This window comes from Procambarus clarkii, chromosome 23 (assembly GCF_040958095.1).
Source record: "Procambarus clarkii isolate CNS0578487 chromosome 23, FALCON_Pclarkii_2.0, whole genome shotgun sequence".
NCBI classification, from domain to species: domain Eukaryota; kingdom Metazoa; phylum Arthropoda; class Malacostraca; order Decapoda; family Cambaridae; genus Procambarus; species Procambarus clarkii.
Genome location: NC_091172.1, coordinates 14,209,971 through 14,229,517, shown reverse-complemented (window position 1 = coordinate 14,229,517; position 19,547 = coordinate 14,209,971). Strand labels below are relative to the sequence as shown.

The following is a 19,547-nucleotide window of genomic DNA, read 5'->3' as shown; positions in this document are numbered from 1 at the left end:
ACTATGCTTAGTGTGGTGGCTATCTTCCAGGGGTGCGAGAGCCAGGAGTTATTCTAGAGTACTCGGGCTGCATGCGCCTAGGGTTCCCTTCCCTAGGTGCCCTGTAATTACTGCCCTTGGGGTTTGGGGTTATCTTCCACAAGTTTCTTGGGTCCTGCAGCTTTTGGGCTGTTTCACTGCTCGGTTTTTCGGCCGCCCTTTGGGTGCTTATATGTTTTGTCTCCCTTGTTTACCTTAGGGTAAGAGGCAGTTTCCACTGGTACAGGGCGTAGGATGCTGCGCAGCTGGTTTTCACCATTCATTGCGGCCGGCTCTGTTCCTTTGGCTACATTGTCTTCTTGCGTTGTTGTTTTTTTTTTTTTTTTTCCCCTTGGGGGAGGGGGGGGGGTCTGCCTTGCTTGCCCCTTGGTAAGGGGCGCTTCCCTGAGCGTGAGTTCCGTCTCGGGACCCTGGGAATCCCCATGGTGGCTCATGGGTCTAATGGATGTGACCCCCGAGTCTCCTCCCTTGCTTTGTGCGAGTTCAAGGGTTGCTCTGTCCCCTTGTCTCAGGGTGACGTTCTTTGTTTTTTTCCTCAGTCTGCTGCCTGTGGGATCGGTGGCACCTTTGACCCGGAGTCCTGTGAGTTTCGTTCCTTGTTTGTGACCTGGTTACCCGGTCTTATGCTGACTATGCGGGTGCAGGCAGCACGGGCATTGCATGTCGAGTTCAGGTGGTGGCAACGCGCTTGGTGGTTTGCTTCCTGGAAGCATCGAGGCTACCCCTTTTTTTATTGTTGTGATGGGGCTTGGGGGTGTTGGTTGCTTTGGTTTTGCTCCTTCCTCACCCCCTTGTCTTTCCCCTGTTGTGATTTAGTCTGGTCTCCCCCCTTCCTCCCTGCATCTGGATCCTTTCCGTCTGTGGGTTCGGGGTCGGGGCGGGGATGCGATGGTCTTGAAACTCGAGCGATCTCTGGAGTTTTCCCTTTCGGGGTAGCAACAGAGGCATTCGAGCCTGCTCCTCCAGCCGGGTTGTATCAGTCTGCCAGTGGGCTCCCTTCCTTAGTAAATCTCTGGCTGCCCCGGCCTTTTCTTTTCAGGCTGGGGCTTTGGGGGGGGGGGGGGACGGCTCGGCCCCGGGGCCTGCCATGGAGGTTCCCAGGGTTGGGTAGAGGCTGACTTGGGGAGGCCTCGGGCCCCATTGAACTCCGCCGGGGTTTTCTACCCTCCAACCGGGTAGAACTGCTGGGAGTGAGGTTTTTCCTTCTCCCCCCCCCCCCCCCCACTAATGACTTACTGTAAATATATAGCTCTTGAAATAGCACTTTCCCTGTAACTAGTTGACATTGTAATTATAAGGTGTGAATGATAGATGAAACTGTTTATGTAATAATCTAAGATGAGGTCTGATAAAAACCTTTTGTGCCCTCTGTAATGCTTTTTGCACTACCTCTCACAGGATGAGTATGGGTTGCACAATAAACTCACTGCCTCCGGCGGCAACAATAAAAACAACCCTTCGCATACGAGTTGTTTCGTGTTGGCCCCTCCCCGGATTCGGATCCTTGTCCCTTCGGGTCCGTTCGGTTCCGTCCTATCGGTGGGTACTTTTCTCCGTTTCTACCCCCTTTTCTCTTGGGCGGGACGTCTCCGTCAGTGAGGGGTCATGCTTCCCTGTTATCGGGGTTTCTGCATGACTTTTGGTCTTGGGATGTGACTGTGCCTTTCTGAGCCTTCGTGATAGTTTGCTTCTGTGAGGTCGCGGGGGCTCGGGAAGGTCTTTGATTCTTCCCGCATTATTGGAACGTCTGTTGTCTTCCGGTGAGGCTTACCTCCGGTCCTTTTTGGACTCGTTGGTCCTCTTGTGTTTCTTGTTTTTTTATTGTCTCATTGTTTTGGCACTATTTCTTCTCTCTGTGCTCTATCTAGGCACTGGTAATATTTTGCGATGCTCCTTGTTGGCGCCCTCCCCACTGAGGGGGAAGTTGTGCAGTTCGGGCCTCATGCGTCCTGCGCATGCGCCGTGGGAGTTTTTGTTGTGGATGGTGTACACAAGTGCTGGTGTTTCGCGTTGTTGTTTTCTCAGGTGCTTCGCCTCTTTCGCTCCTCTCGTCTGTCCAGTTCGTGCCCCATGCATGCTGGGGGTGTTCTGGGTTGCCGCTATGGGGAGGGCGCTGGGTTTTCCCCGTTATATGGGTGTGGGGCGCCTCCTTTGCCTCTACCCTACTATTCTCCTGTGGGTGCGGCTCTGGCCTCCTCCTTCTGGCGGTGCTCCCAGACTCCTCTCGGCTACGTTGTTGTGCTACGTTCGTGCCTACGTTCTGCAGGAGAGTTTATGCAGTCTGGCGTCTCTTTCGGCCTTAGGAATTTACGACCATAAGACCAAGGTGACTGCAGAGGGCCTATTGGCCTATATGAGGCAGTTCTTATTTATACCCATCCGGTCCCACTCGTATACATGTTCATCACATGCTTGAGTCAATCAATGAGCCCTACCTTTGTCATGTTAACAATTACATTGGTGGAGGTAAATGTTATGGAGTAAATGTTACCTTCCTTACACTGGGTCAGGATGTGATGTGGTGACATTTTGCTGTGGCTTGATACTGGGTTTCTGTGTTGGGGTTTGGTTGTGGCATTTTGTTTGGCCCTGGTGTGCTTCTTCCTGGGGCCTTCCTTGTTAGCCTGCGTTGTTTGTTACACGGTGGGTCACGGCCATGTTTTTTGTGGTCTTATCGGGGTCACTCTTTCCTTGCCCGTCTTGCAGTGCCCTTCCATATACATTGTATTTTCTGTGCTCGCCTAGCTGTCCTTACCTAGCTGTGCTTGCGGGGGTTGAGCTTTGGCTCTTTTGTTCCGCTTCTTGGCTGTCATTCGCCTGACCAACCCGTTCTCGCACTTTCTTAGTCAATATTGACTTATTAAATACGTGCATATGTGACATACTAAACATACTAGTTTACCTTGAAAAGCTTCATAAAAAACACCTACCTTACCTAACCTTCTTAGTATGTTAAGATAAGGATCTTATTGCTTCGTAATTACAATTATTACTTAACCTATACCTATAACAGGTTAAGTAATAATTGTAATTACGAAGCAATAAGATGCTTATCTTAACATACTAAGAAGGTTAGGTAAGGTCGGTGTTTTCTATAAAGCTTTCCAAGGTAAACTAGTATGTTTAGTATGTCACATATGCACGTATTTAATAAGTCAATATTGACTATACAAAAGTGCGAGAACGGGTTGTCCTGACATAGACATGGCCTGTGTTGTTGGTCCTGTCCCTTTCATTCCCGTTGCTGCCTGTCTTCCTCGTTCCTCTTCTTCCTTCTACGCTCGTGTCCCTCGCTGCTGGTGCTGGGGCTGTTTTTCTAGTCCGTATGGCTTGTTCTCCTGTATCCGCTTCAGGTCGATTGACCTGCGGGGTAATATGTGAGGGGTAGTTGGACTGTTTTGCGTGTCGGTTCCTCATCAGGGCTTGACATTTGCGAGAAGCCCTGTACATGTTAGTTTACGCTTGTTTGTGTTGTGCAAACTGTCAAGGGATGTAATAGTTCTAATGTTACCTCGCCCCTCTTGTTACACCTTGTTGTGTGGTTTCGTATGTGCTTCTTGATACCTACTGCTGCCTTGCTGTTACTTTGGGGATTTCCGGGGCTTGGCGTCCCCAGGGCCCGGTCGTCGACAGGGCCTCCTCGTTGCTGGTCTGGTCGCCCTGGCTGTTTGACGCTGCCGAGTGCAGCCTGACGTATTACTTACAGCCTGGTTGTTTAGTTATCCTTTGGAGGTGTTGATCCAGTTCTCTCTTGGTCACTGTGAGGGGACTGCCTGTTTTGCCCCTTATGTGTCGTGGAGGCATGTTGAACAGTCTTGAGCCTTTGATGTTGCTGGGGTTCTCTCTGAGTAAGGGGCTCGTTTGAACTTTATCCATGTTCTGTTCCCTGCTTTTGTGCCGCCCCTGTGTTTGATACTTCCCAGTTTGCCAGGTTTGGGTTCCTGTTTTCGACTTACCCTGCCACTCAGCATTTTTCCGGATCTTGTGGTGTCACTTCTCAATAGTCTCGCATCGGGACCATTGTGTCTCCGATCTCCTGGCGAGCTTGCTGGCATTGGGAAGTTTTCTGTACGGCAGACATTCCTTCTCATTCCTTGCCAGCTTGGGTTCTGGCTCTGCTTGCTCGGTGGTCACACCTGAGGTTTTCGTGTGGCTCCGCCTCTTCCTATACTTGATTGGTCCATGGCAGGGCTGGTTGGGTTCTGCCTCGAGTATCTCACCATCTGTTGGTGGTGTCCCACCTGCGTGCTTCATCTTGGCAGTGGTGTGGGGTCTTCTTTGAAGGTCCTTCCTTTTTCTTTCTGTCCCTTCATTGGTTTGCTATGTTTTCTTGGCGTGGTCTGGTCCTTCTCTTGTGGAGGTTTGGTGCCGTCATCTTGTCACATACCGTCGCCTTGTCTCGTGCAGCGCTGGTGGAGCCGCTCCGGGTTGCTTCGGTTTTGGTAGTTGCCTCTGCACCGCCTCGCGAGCCGTCTGGCATAGTTCACCACCGGCCAGCTCTTGTGCTGCTTGAGCCGTCCTGGTTTTTGGATTCCATGCTCTTTTCTCTTCGGGTTGTGGTGGCCCCTTCGGTTCCGAGTTTTTTTTTCCGAGGCTCTTTTGTTGTTGGAGTTGGCCTCTGGGGGTTGGGTTGCTTCAAGCCCTTCTCCAGTGTCTGGGTTTTGGCTCTTTTTGGTTCTCCTGATAGGTTTGTTTGCTTGCGGCCGTCTCCTTCTTTTCTCCTCCTCCCGGTTTAGGTCCCTCTTCTTTTCATCTTTGGGTAGGTAGCTCCGGGGAGCCAATGGGGCTTTCCCCAGAAAACCAGCGTTGAATGTAAAGAAACGCCATTTTCTGGGTGAGACCCGGAGGCTCTCCGGCATCCCTGCTTCCCTCCGGTCAGCGTTTTTTCGTGTCTTTTGACATCCAGTCTCGGAAATAAAGGGTGGATACCAGGGGGAGTTGTGCAGACAACGGCGCGGTGACGTGTGATGTCATGCTCGTTTGCTTGTCTATTTGTTTGGGAGACTATCCACTTGTTCGGCTTCTGGTAGCAATTTTCACCAGAATAGAGGTCTGCTTTGGGACGCTTACCTTTCTGGGTGCCTGATCCGGTCGATGGCAGACATAGAATGCTTCCAACCACATGGGGGTTTCTATAGGCCATTGCTCTCCATGCCTCTCTGAGGGGGCCAGGTTCTGGCTCATGGTTACCTTGAGGTTACCTTGAGGTGCTTCCGGGGCTTAGCGTCCCCGCAGCCCGGTCGTCGACCAGGCCTCCTGGTTGCCGGACTGATCAACCAGGCTGTTGGACGCGGCTGCTCGCAGCCTGACGCATGAGTCACAGCCTGGTTGATCAGGTATCCTTTGGAGGTGCTTATCCAGTTCTCTCTTGAACACTGTGAGGGGTCGGCCAGTTATGCCCCTATGCAGTTATGGTCCTCGGTAGGCCCACAGAACTCCATACACATGACTGATGCCAAAGTAAGCTGACATTAGCATATCAGCCCAGTAAGCTCCAAGGTGCCTCCGTGTCTCGCGCAGAAAATGGCGTTTCATTACACTCAACGCTATTTTTTTTTTTTTTTTTTTTTTTTTTTTTTTACACTATTTTTGTAGACACTATATTGGACACAGTAAACGTAACTGATGTTAACCAGGTCTTTCAGTGGACCACAGAAAACATTATGATCATTGAAGATAAGTTCCAGCTCCTGTGCTATAGTAAAAACCAAGAAAATAAAACAGAAATCACATGAATTGCATTGAAATTACACTAAAGGAAGAAAAAGCAATTTAAAAACCTAGGAGTAATCCTGCTGGAAGACCGTACTTTTAAAGAACACAATAAAGTAGCTGTTACAACTGCAAGAAAACTGATGGATTTGATAACTAAAACCTTTAACAGTCAATTAAATAAAATCAAGTCCAACAGCAAACACAGTGAAAAACTTTGTACCTCGGGGCACAGTCCGGGCACCACTGCTTTTTCTCATTCTCATATTAGATATAGGTAAAAATACAAGTAACAGTTTCTTGTCATTCTTTGCAGATGATACAAAAATCAGTATAAAAATGATTTCTGTAGAAGATACTAAAGAATTAACGTCGATATTAATGAAATCTTTGATTGGTTGACGGAAATTAACACGATGTTTAACAGTAATGATATGTTCCATTATGATGTTTGATGACCTGACATTTGGTTAACATCAGCAAGCAAATACAGTATAGCATCAGGCAGGAAAATTATAAAAAGGATTGAGACTGTTCAAATCTAGGGACCCATCACAATGTTAATACCATTTTAATCACGTGTGCTGTCCCACTTTGAATACTGCTCAGTACTCTCCTGTTCTAAAAGGAAAAGTGAGATATCTGAAATAGAGGGAATACAGAGAACACATGTGGTACTTATATAAACACAATAAAGCACCAAAATTATTAGAAAGGAGATGAGAGAGGTATGAAATAATATATACATGAGGACACTAAAAGCCAGGTCTCAAATTTGCACAGCAAAATAACAACATACTGTAGCAAAAGATATAGAAGGTAATACAGAATAGAACCAGTTAGGAGTAGAGGTGCCATAGGTACATTCTGATAGTACTCTATGAACATCAGAGGTCCATGGCTGTTCAATACTCTCCTAGCAAGCATTAAAAATATTACTGGAACAAAGGTGGACTTCTTCAAGAAGCCATTACAAGTTTCTGCTAGAAGGTTGGACCAACTGGGTTGTAGTGGATATGTGGGCCTGCAGACTGCTCCAAGCACAACCACCAGTTGAACTAAGTTATCACAAGTCAAACCTGGCCCCAGGCCGGGCTCAGGAAGTAGATGAACTCCTGGAACCCTCTCCAGGTAAACCCGTCTCCAAGATATGTTAACCATTAACATTAATTTAGACAAAGTGATCTTTATGGTGGAATGCTGTTGCACACTAATAGCCTCACTCAAAGCTGGAAAAGTTGCTGATCTGGGAAATATGCTGAGAACTTTTTCTGCCCAAATCCCCTTTTTTTCATTTACCATCTTCTTATGTAAGTTTGTTTGCTTTTAATCTTTTTGAATGTTATCTAAAGAAACCTGGCCCCAGCTACTGACATCTTTTAGCAGGTTATCATTGCTTATTTATGTAAATATTTCTAAAAATGTTTTTAATCTTTTTAACAGCAAGAAAAGGAAAGAAGATTAAATGGTGGTGATGGGGGTCCTGCAGAAGATGGCAATGGAGAAGGTGCAGAAGGAGCCAGTCTTACTCGTTCACGATCTATCAATCGACATAAGCTAGTAGCTCACTCAACAGCAATGGAATCTATTCAGGCAGATTCCGATCCCATAGATGAAGAAGATCAAGTTCCGTAAGTTTGCATGGTACATGTTTGTGAAAAGGATAATCTTAACTAAGTTACCTTCCCTTTGGTAATGCTCTTTATTTGAAAGATGAATCTCATAGAATTGTCTCCTTTAGATTTTATCCACGTTTTGAAAAAGCAATTATAATATACACTGATGTAATTCTGCATGCTGATTAATCACATAAATTAACTTGCCACTTAATTGTAATAAGAGAGAAAAGCATTTAGAAAAGTCAGCATTTGCCTTCAGGGAGGCTGTCAGGTGGTACTACAATATGAAAAGGGTATAACCTCTTATAGTGCTTCCATAAATGATTAAATCAATTGCTCACTCTGTGGATATTGCTGGAAACATAATATTTTTAGTAGTACAATATCTGGAAGCAAGACTTAGTGGTTTCCTGCTTGAATGGAATAATTTGATCTGGACCCTCTTAGTTGCATCTAATTTTTACCATATTAATTTTTTAATGTGTTCTATGAATGCAGATAATAGAATATGCATTTGTGCACTTTTTGATACCAAAATCACATGGGAAACAATTTACTTCTTAACACTCTTGCTGCCCGATGCTGCATATTGTCACAGAACCAAAATACAGAGTATGCCCGATGACGCAAACGGCGTCATTAATTTTAAAAAATTAGTAGAAATTCCATTTATTGTCTGAATACTATGGGACTTATTTTAAAATGTACGTCAACTTCTGCCCATTCTCTATATACTCCATGTGGTATCCTGACCTTGCCGTGTGGGCGCCCACCCATGCTGGAGGCTCACTGTTCTTGTGACCTTGCTCATGACAGCTGCCACCTCCCCTCCAGTTGAAAAGTTTCCCCATTTCTGGTTATTTTATCTCGGATATTTGTTGTTATCGGCTTTATAAACACTGTAAATTGACTTCCAGATGGATACTAATCAAGAAAAGAGCCAGTCCATGATGAAAGCATTGAAAAAACATATATAAGGCACCAATGTATAGAATTAATGTTAATGTCAATGTTATAGAGTTTTTGTCGAAATTATAGAAATGTGAGACTTACATGTTCTTGTTTGCAAATATCCCTTTACAGCATTATATTGCGAACAATTTGATACCAAATTGAATGATGTAGCACGAAAATTGAGGTCAGAAAGCTAAAATGAGTTTAAACATTTTTGAGTGGTGGTAAGCTCTCGGCCTACCTTGCGGTGCGGGGAGGGTTTTAAAGTATAGGAAATTTAAACTTATTTGTTCTTATATGCATATATTTCTTTAGAGCAGTCTATTATAAACAGTTTGATACCAAACATAGAAGTATTACTCTTTGGAAGGGGGGAGTTCCTTTCCATTATAACATCAGGCGGTGATAACTTCTCTGGGTTACTCTCTCTCTCTCTCTCTCTCTCTCCTACGTTTTGCCTGCATACCACTAGGACCTGGTTGTGGTTCACTACTTGTTTGTCTCACTAAAATCCTTTCCATAGAGACTTGTTTTCCCTACATTTTAATATTTGTCTGTAGTGAGACATCACATTTATTCACTAAGAATGATCTCTTGTTTTTCCTCCATGGTCATCCTCATATGTGTTTTCTTAGGTTGAATTTACCACTGACATTCTTGGGACCCATAGCATGATAATCATTTCCTTTGTACAAAAATCTAAAAAGCACAAAAACAATTAAATTCTTTACAAGCATGATCATCACAAAGCAGGTGGCTCTAGTAAACTGAGGCGGGGTCGCCCATGCCATCAGGAATCACGCGCTCAGTCAACCCATACGTGTATCAACAAAGTCACGAGTCAAGGCCAAGGTCGTAAGTCAAATCAAATTTTCCAACGAAATTGGGGTCGTAACTCAAAAATTCGTAAGTAGGGGCATTTGTAAGTCAAGGTTCCACTGTATTAAATTGTAGGAATGTGAAGATTTCCATGTTTAACCCTTAAATGAAGGCTTATGTCATGATGAATTGTGATTCATTTTGGATGAGCTTAGCTCGTGTTATGGTTTTCTCACTAAAGTATAGAAATTTAAGGACATTAGGTTTTGCCCAAAAATACCTTAATTCCTGACGATTATTACTTAACCACTGTATTGCACAACGTACCTTTTGGCGCTTGACGGGTGGTGCGCAGCACGCCTTTTGGCACTTGACGGGTAGTGCGCAACGCGCCTCAGGGATGTTTAGAGGTATAGTGTATAGAGGAATTTCAAAACTGGCATGCGGTGATGCGGGTACGAAATGGATGCCTGAGGGTCCCAGTGATCGTCCACCATTTTGAAAAAAAATCCCAGCACTCTCCAGGGCCGTGTGGAGCCTCGGTTTCAAGGAAGCAACCATGTCTTACACATCGTCTACGAGCTCCCGCTCCACAGTCAGCCACGGTCAAGGAAAACAACTCTCTGAGGAGGAAATAGTCGACATATTGTATGATGGTTGTACGATGGATTATGATTTAGACTATGATCCAGACAAAGATCTTACACACAGGTCTGACACGAATGAGAATGAGGTAGACGATGTTGCGAGTGTGTACAGTACACGCGCCTCACCCAGCCTGTTTCGCCGCTCTGGGTCAACACAGCTAGAGTCACCTTGTGTGTCCTCTGATGTTGGGTTATTCAGAAACAGTACATGTGATGAATCATTCTCGGGCTTCAGTGACATAGGCTCCAATACAAATAGTGTTGACGACTCGAGTATGAGCATTGAGGGTGTTATTAGGCGGGGTTTGCTGCCCCAGCAACATGCCAAGGCAAGTGCCAGCGTGTCATGTGGCCAGAGGACAATGACGGCAGTGTTTCCACAACATCAGGTGTTCGTGGTAGGCCTACACTACGCAGAACAGTCTCATCTCCTGGCATACCTATACGCAGCTCTAGCACAAGATGACAGAGCCGTGTTTTTGGTGTTCGTGGTGGTGTTGGCCGTGGTGTTGGCGCCAAAACCAAACTCACAGGTGTACTTGAGACATTTGTCCCACAAATACCAACCTTTGATAGTACCGATGTTGGTGTAACACCGTTATTCCCCTATACAGGTGAAAATATGGGTGAAATAGACTATTTTATGGCATATTTTGATAATGAATTCATGGCCCATCATATGGCAGAGACAGATATGTTGACCAGACCACACACTAGAAGGTGAAGGGACGACGACATTTCGGTCCATCCTGGATCATTCTCAAGTTGATTGTGATGAGGAAGTAGAGACAGGCAGTAAATAGGCAAGAGAGAAATGAGGAGCAAAGTGTAGTAGAGGGAAAGCAGTAGGAATAAGAACTGCAGAGGGCCTATTGGCCCATACGAGGCAGCTCCTATTATAACCACCGAATGAGGAGGAGATAGTAATAGGAATAAGAGGAGGATAGCAAAGGAACGTAGAAGACAGTGAACAGAAAAAAAGAGAGAAGAGAGAAAGAAAAGGAAAGAGAAAGAAAGATAAATGGAAGGGTAAGCTTATGTTAGGTCACGTTTGTTAGAAAGATTAGAGCATTTGAGTATATACTGTGAAAGGGAAGAGTCCACAGCAACAAAGCCAGGACTCAAGTTCATGTTGGGTACATTATCCATTAGAGCCGATTCAACAAGACGGCGTCTGTGTAGTGTAGAGGCAGAAAAGATTATTTTGGAGGAAGACCAATCAATGGGATGATTAGAATCCCTCACATAACAGAAGAGAGCATTGTTAGTGTCTACAGACTTAACACTTCTCTTGTGTTCTTTAAGTCTGTCATTAAGTGTACGGCCAGTTTCGCCAAAGTGTTGAAGAGGACAAGACGAACAGGAAATAGAGTAGACACCAGCAGCATTAGAAGCAGGAGGAGCAGTGTGAACTAGATTGCTACGAAGTGTGTTAGTTTGTCGAAAGGTGAGTTTAATGTCAAGAGGACGAAAGGTATTGGTAAAAATTTTGAGTTCAGATATGAAGGGAAGGCATAGTACAGTGCTACTAGTGTTGAAAGCAGGTTTAGGATAAAAGAAATTTTGTTTAGCTTGAGAGTAGGCACAGTTGATGAAATGCAAAGGGTAACCAAGGCAAGAGAATGATTTGTAGATTAAGGCAATTTCAGAATCAAGAAACTGAGGGTCACTGATGCGTAGAGCGCGGAGGAAGAGAGAGACGAGGACACTTTTCTTAACAGAAGGAGGATGGTAGGAAAAGAAGTGAATGTACATGCCACTATGCATGGGTTTGCGGCACACAGAGAAAGAAAACCCGGACACAGAGCTGTGAACGTCAAGAAAAGGAAGGAGGGAATTAGATTCGCACTCAACTTTGAAATGGATAGAAGGAGCCAGATTGTTAAGAGAGGAGAGGAAAGGCTGGAAAAGACTAAGGTCATGAGGCCATAAAGCAAAAATGTCATCAACATAGCGAAGCCAGAGAGAGGGACGAGTATCAATAGAAGGAAGAAGAACAGTTTCGAAGTATTTCATATAGAAATTAGCAAGAACAGGGGAGAGAGGGGAACCCATAGCCACGTTATTGTGACTCATCGCCTGCACAGACAGATATGCTCACAGCTTCATATATCCAACCACTTGGGCTGGACGGTAGAGCGACGGTCTCGCTTCATGCAGGTTGGCGTTCAATCCCCGACCATCCAAGTGGTTGGGCACCATTCCTTACCCCCCGTCCCATCTCAGATCCTTATCCTGACCCCCTTCCCAGTGCTATATAGTCGTAATGGCTTGGCGCTTCCCACCCCCCCCTGATAGTTCCCTTGATAGTTCACAGCTTCATAGACACCGGCATTTTACCAGCCTCTCGTATGACACAATCGAAAGACACGACAAATGAGGAAATGTATGTGTTTCTGGCATTGAGCATGATCTCTTCTTGAGGTTATCTTGAGATAATTTCAGGGCTTAGCGTCCCTGCGGCTCAGTCCTCGACCAGGCCTCCCGTTTGTTACACATCCCCAGGAAGCAGCCCGTAGCAGCTGTCTAACTCCTGTGTACCTATTTACTGCTAGGTAACAGGGGCATCAGGGTGAAAGAAACATTTTGCCCATTTGTCTCCTCCTCCATCGGGGATCGAACCCGGAACCTCAGGGCTATGAATCCGAAGCGCTGTCCACCCAGCTGTCAGGCGCCCAATGATGAAACATTGAGAAACACATCATCCAGGATTATTGGAGCAAAGACAGCCTTGTTCCGTCCACCGTGTTCAACAAGTACATGTCGCATGATAGATTCCTGTTGTTTCTCAGGTACCGTCACTTTGAGAACAATGATAATGAAGACAGACAGGATAGACTTTGGAAGGTGCGGAAGATTTTTAGTGATATGAGAGGAAAGTTCTGTGACTATTTTGTACCCGGACTGTATAAAACTGTTTGTGGTGATTGATGAATCTCTAGTCCTCTTCAAGGGACGACTTGCGTTCAAGCAGTAAATCTCATCAAAGCGGCACCGGTTTGGACTCGAAGTTTTTCGTGCTATGTGACTGCGAAACTGGTATCGTCATGGACATGATACTGTATGGTTCTCCACACGGGTTTTCCGGCAGTGTTGTCAAAGCTCTCATGAAACCGTTGCTGAACAAGGGGCATATTCTGTTCACAGACAACTACTATACCAGCCCCTTGTTGACCAGATACCTCCTTGACCACAACACCGGCGTATATGGCACTGTGAAGGCCCACAGAAGGGAAATGCCAGAGTTTGGCATTGGTATTTCAGTGGGTGATTGCCAACTGTAAAAGTGTGACAAAATATTATCAGTGCACTGGAGAGACAAATGTGAGGTAGGAATGTTAACAACAATTCACACTGGTGCCATGTTGGACAGTGGCAAAGTGCACTTTGCAACAAGATTGCCAATGTACAAACCTGATTGTGTCAGACTACAATGTCAACATGCAGCTAGTTAATAAATGTGACATGATGATTGGTGCTGCTGAGTGCGTGCGTAAATCTGTGAAGTGGACGAAGAAATTTTTTTCCTCCTCAATGACTGTTTCAATATGTATTTCATGAAATCAAGCAAGAAACCCCCAATTCGGATATTCAGTGGTGCTCTAGTTTCACAACTGCTCATGATGACATCTTCAAGAGGAAACTAGATTGTTTCCTCCAAGGAGTGCCGGATCAACCGGGCTGTGGTGGGTATGTGGGCCTGCGGGCCGCTCCAAGCAACAGCCTAGTGAACCAAACTCTCACAAGTCAAGCCTGGCCTCGGGCCGGGCTTGGGGAGTAGAACTCCCAGAACCCCATCAAACAGAAAACCAGGTTTGGGAAGGAGGGCTCAGTTGCAATGCGTGGGGTGCCATCAAGAACGCATCATTATTTTTCCTGAATCCTACAAGAAAAGAAAATACAAAATTATGGTGTAACTTTATCCAAGTTTCAGGAACTTGTATAAATAATAGCAGAATTTAATTAGTTTTAAATTCTGTATATTCAGGAAAGTATATGAATGTGTTATATATTTTTTTAAATATTCATGAATGTTTGCAAAGCTGAAACATACAAAATCTAATTTGTTCAATATTTTGAGAATGTGTTGACCTACCTACCTACCTTGTGGAGGTTCCGTGGATCAACGTCTCCTCGGCCCGGTCCTTGCCCAGTCCTCGTTGCTGGACTGGTCAACCAGGCTGTTGGACGCGGCTGCTCGCAACCTGACGAATAAGTCACAGCCTGATTGATCAGGAATCCATTGGAGGTGTTTATCAAGTTCTCTCTTGAACATAGTGAGAGGCTGGCCAGTTATGCCCCTTACGTGTAGGGGAGAGTTGAAAAATCTTGAGCCTTTGATACTGATAGTTCTCTCTGTGTACCTATCGTACATCAACATTTCAATGGGGGGCTCTTTCGCACAGGTTTCATCGGATGTTATTTTCATGTACAGATTTGAAACAAGTACCTCTTAATATTTTCCATGTGTAGATCATTGTGTATATCTCTTGTCTGCGCTCTAGAGAATACCAATTTAGAACTTTTAATCGGTCCCAGTAATTTAGATGTTTTATAGAGTGGATTCCAGCAGTAATAGTTCTTTTTATGTACCAGAGCTGAGAGAATTGCACCCTCTTAGCAATTTAAAATTTTGGTTTTAAACCAAAATTTTAATAATTCATCTATATTTGGGGTTATTAAAAAATCTTATTCACGTAAAATTTGTTATAGGCCTGGTGGTATTCCTGCAAGAAATGCGAAAGGAGAGCGATTATTGCTTTTCTTGGGCATCATCGATATTCTTCAAAGTTTTCGACTAAAGAAAAAACTTGAACACACCTTCAAATCAATGATCCATGATGGGGTGAGTCTAATGAGATCATTTTAAATAATGCAGAAAGTGATTTGTTAGCATTTCATTTCCTTACCATCTTTATTGTAACCTGAGACTAGGAGTTTTAAATTAAAAATATTTTATTCATATTCTTTGGAAACCTAATCAAGATGAACAAATCCACAAAGGCCACAACGAGGGTTCTAACCTACGTCTGGGATCCTCTTGAACGTAGGTTCGAACCCTCGTCACGGCCCTTGTGGATTTTTTCTTTTGATGCATCACACTATTGTGATTTCAATGTCTAATTAGGATATTTTAGCTTCTCCTTTGCTGAAAATTGTGTTGCATTGGAGGTACTTATATCAGATTGTGTTATTTTACATTTCTCCATAGTTAGTGCTGATAACACTGATTAGAATGATGTTATCCAAATTTAAGGATTGCTGTACAGTGTACTTTGGAGAAAACTGAAATAAACTATTATATTAAAAACAGGGGCACCTTTATTTTGACACTTTTATAAATAGTTTTTAACCTAATTCTTGACACAAAAGAATGAATGATATAGTGGACAAACTATATTTTGTTACAACTTAAGATACTTTGTTGAACAATATATATATATATATTTTCTGTATTATATATATTATGTATATTTTATATATATATATATATATATATATATATTGTGACGGTAACGCGTTGGTGTTCGGCTGTTTAAGGCTAGGGGTATGGCCTCGTCACATAGTTATAAAAAAAAATAGAAAAACTGGAACTTCGTCTGTGGTAAGGTAAGGAGAAGACACACAAAACACAAGTAAACTTTAACAATGAAATTTTAATGACGTTAAATAAATCAAAACATGAAAATAATGCACAAACAAATTCTTATAATAAAATCAATCAATCAAAATAATAAGAATACTTGAATGACACAATGAAAAGTTACGTTAAGGCAAAATAACAAGAAGTGCAACACAAGTTAAGTGGGAGGTGCTGGAATATTGGCTTAAAGCCACCACCTCTCTCAGTACACGCTAACGTCTAGCTGGGAGGTGTGATGGCCACGAAAGCACTGAACATTCTGAGGACTGATGTTGGGGCGACCCCAGACATCAGGTAGTATGGGGGGGCGAGTGCAGGTGCAGCCAGACCGGCGACCAATCAGCGCAGCCGGCAGCGATCAACATGTAGTTTGGTGATTTGGGTCCGAACAGGTGGCTGGCTGCATACGTTTTTGCTCACCCTGGCAAGCCTTGCTGGTGTTGTTGTCGTTGTTGGACATTTCTTCCATAGTCTTTTTATATAATTGTGAAGACGTAATTATGGAGGGAAGAGCAGGCTCAATCTCTTGAAGGAGATTATCGTCACAACTCTCCCCCGAAGCCTGCGGTTCTGGAAGAAGTACGTCGTTATGTGGTGGGGTATTAGATGGAGTTGCTTCTACTTCATAAACTCTGGAGAGATCATGGGCTAAGATGTTGTCAGACTCTTGGTATAGCGTGTCTCCAGGTTGAATTTCTGCAGTTAGCAAGCCCATAGTAGAAGACGTTGAGATGAGAAGTGGGCGTGCTGCAGGAGGTGTAGGGTGGTGTGGTCCGTATTGATGGTGGACCGAGCACTTTTCAGGTGTGGAGTGAAGTGCTGAAGCTTCAGGATGAGGAAGAGTAGCTCCTTGCCAATTGTTCCGTCGTTCCTTGTAGCAGTAGTCGCTGACAGGTGTATTCTTCTCGCCTCGTTGCTGCATCACGACACCACCATCGTCGGTACCATTGGCGTCGACATGGAGGATGTAGGGCTTATCTGACGAGGTGAGAGTGGAATTAGAAGAGGGCATAGGAGCACGAGTATTATCCTGAAAGCATTTGGGAAGATCATTAAGGATTTTGGAATTAGAAAGCGCCGACTCCTTGTCAGTGCTTTCGGGAGAAGAAGCCGGGATGGTCTCACTGTGGATGTAGGGTTCTGTGAAGGTAGAACAATTAATCAAGACAGTGGGAGGAGTACCATTATATTGCTTCAGGAGGTTGACGTGGCACAGCTGGGTCTTCCGCCGCCTATCTGGAGTCTCTATCACATAATTATTATTATTCCTGCACTCTTTGACGCAGTAGGGTCCTGAAAATCTGTTTTGTAAAGGTGAACCTGGGATAGGGAAATAAGCAAGGACGAAGTCTCCCGGCTTGAATTTTCTTACTTTGCTGGTCTGGTCGTAATGAGTCTTCATTCTCACCTGGGCTTTCAATAGATTATCATGAGCAAAGCGGTGGACTCTCTCTAGAATGTGTTGAAGGTTTTGAAGAAACTGGGGCACATTCTGATGCTCACTGAAGGTGGCATCTCTGAGAGAGTCTTTGAAAGCCTTAAGGGGAGTACGGCACTTACGGCCGTAGAGCATCTCATAAGGAGATACTCCTAGGGGCTCATTGGGGAGACTTCTGAAAATACACATTATAAGGTCAATCTGCTTATCCCAATCCTTCGAGGTTTCACTACAAAACTTTTTCAAGAGTGCTTTGATGGTCTGATGACTACGTTCAAGAGAACCCTGTGAAGCAGGATGATAGGGGCTGGACAATACCTGTTTGATGTTGAACTCCTCCAGTGTCCTTTTGAAGAGATCACTGGTGAAGTTGGTGCCACAGTCACTTTGAATCTCCCTGGGAAATCCGTATTGAGTGAAGATCTTCAATAGATGTTTGATAACCGTAGCAGCCGTGATGTTCTTCACTGGAACTGCTATGGGAAATCTGGTGGTAGGACACAGGATGGTTAGGATGTAGGCGTTACCTGAACTGGTCCGAGGTAAAGGACCAACACAGTCTATTATGAGTCTGTGGAAAGGTTCCACAGGCACCTGTATGGGAATCAGTGGTGCTCTGGGAATGGAGACGTTCGGTTTGCCTGCCATCTGACATGTATGACACTGTTTTACGTACTGTTTGACGTTATTTACCATACCTGGCCAGTAGTAGTCTTGACGAATCCCATGGTAAGTCTTGTTGAAGCCGTAGTGGGAGAATGCTCCGTGGGCCAGGTGTAGAATAGTGGGCCGCAGGCTGGTGGGAATCACAAGTTGTTCGATGTTGGCCCAATCGTCCTCCTCCTTCAGTTTACTGGGTCTATATCGGCGGTAGAGCAAGTCGTTCTCTAGGAAGAACCCAGGAATACTGTCGGGTTGAGTCTCAGCCTGGAAAAACAATGGTGTTAAAGTAAGATCTTCCCTCTGCAACTTACGGAACTCCAACTTGGTCAGATGCGGGGGTAGTTTCTGAGGGTCTTGAGGGACAGCGGTAGCAGTAGAGTCAGCTGGCTGTGGACGTGCGGCTTGTGCACGGGTGGTCACGAGAACCGGAGGAGAAACTTCATCACTCTCTTGAACCTCTGCTGGAACATACTCGAGAATAGGATTTATTGGCACAGAGTTACACACCTGGGGTTTGTCCATGACGATCAGGTTGGTCGGTTGCAGGTCTTCTGCCAAGTCGTTGCCTAGGAGAAGTTGCACTCCAGGCATGGGAAAAGGCTTTTCCCTGACGGCGACTTGGACTTCCCCGTTCACGTAGGGACAATCCAGGTGGACTCTGGCGAGAGGGTATGGAGTGGTAGCAGTGAGGTCAGTGATGAAGACTGTTTCCCCGGTGTAGACTATGTTGGGCACAGCCGACTTCAAGATGATCGATTGCAGAGCCGCTGTGTCCCTCAAGATCTTCAATTTGAAACGTCCCTCCGGATTTGAACCGTTGGCAGAGACAGTTCCAGTATACAGGTGGTTACTGAAAAGAGAAAGATCATTAACATCAACACCAACATTCATCACAGGCTTACCGGACTTAGGAGGAGTTGGTTTGGGTCTTTGTTGGTCAGTGGTTCCCTTGTATTGAGACTTACCACATTTGTCTATGGTATGTCCATAGAGTCTACAATATTTGCAGTACAGTTGTGAACCAGCTTGATCGGGGCTCACCTTCTCGTAACTGTACCACGACTTCTTACTGGAGGATGGTTCAGGTGTCAGCCGGTGGATGAGGCTGTAAGTGTCAGCCGACTTAGCACACTTCAGGTAGTCGGTTTCTTCTTTATCTGCTAAGTAGAGGCGGACAGGAGGCGGCACACGTCTCAAGAATTCTTCAACAAGCATCAGGTTGACGAGTTCTGTAAAAGTAGAGACATGTGCTGCTTCCAGCCATTTCATGAAATACCTCCGTTTCGTGTTAGCAAACTCGAGGAAGGTAGTGGTACTTGCCTTCAGGTGGTCACGGAATTTCCTTCTATAACTTTCTGTGGAAAGTAGGTAGGCGTCTAACACTGCTTGTTTCAGAGTGTAGTAGTCATTCTCAGACGCCAAAGTACTGAGTGTGACTGCAGCTCTACCTGTAAGATGGACTCTGAGAAGTGTGGCCCATTGGTTGACAGGCCAACTGAGTTGATTAGCAAGGGTTTCAAAGGTGGTGAAAAAAACATCAACTTCTGCTTCTACAAAGGATGGCATTAACTTACTTGCATGTGATATATTAAAACTGACGGGAAGATTGGCAGTAGCTTGCTGGCGTTGGGTGAAGTGTGAAGTTTCCAAGGAGATTTCGCGTTGACGACACTCTAGAGCCAGAGTCGCTTGTTGCTTGTCATGTTCGCGTTGTATTTCCAACTCGCGTTGTTTGGTTTCAAGCTGTACTCGTTCACGTTCACGGAGTAATGCGACCTCGCGTTCGTGTTCTTCTCTCCTCAAAGCAGCTTCACGTTCTCTGAGGGTGATTTCTCGTTCTTGTTCTTCCCTCCTCAAAGCAGCTTCGCGTTCTTGTTCGTCTCTCCTCAAAGCAGCTTCGCGTGCTTGTTCTTCTCTTCGTATGGCAGCAGCTCGTTCTTGTTGTTCGAGGGCTTCCCTTTGCTGCTCACGTTCAATCTTGGCCAGCTCTAGTTTGAGTTTCAGCGTTGCCA

At 44.9% G+C, this 19,547-nt stretch overlaps 1 protein-coding gene across 1 annotated transcript in view; it reads left to right on the top strand.

The window, feature by feature from the left end:
* The window catches only part of PIP5K59B (Phosphatidylinositol 4-phosphate 5-kinase 59B), a 311,973-nt gene that overhangs the window by 65,245 nt on the left and 227,181 nt on the right, over positions 1-19,547 (top strand). The window contains exons 11-12 of the mRNA XM_069329652.1: positions 7,195-7,382; positions 14,504-14,636. Coding sequence (XP_069185753.1) covers positions 7,195-7,382; positions 14,504-14,636 — 321 coding nt within the window. The remainder of the gene's footprint in view (positions 1-7,194; positions 7,383-14,503; positions 14,637-19,547) is intronic.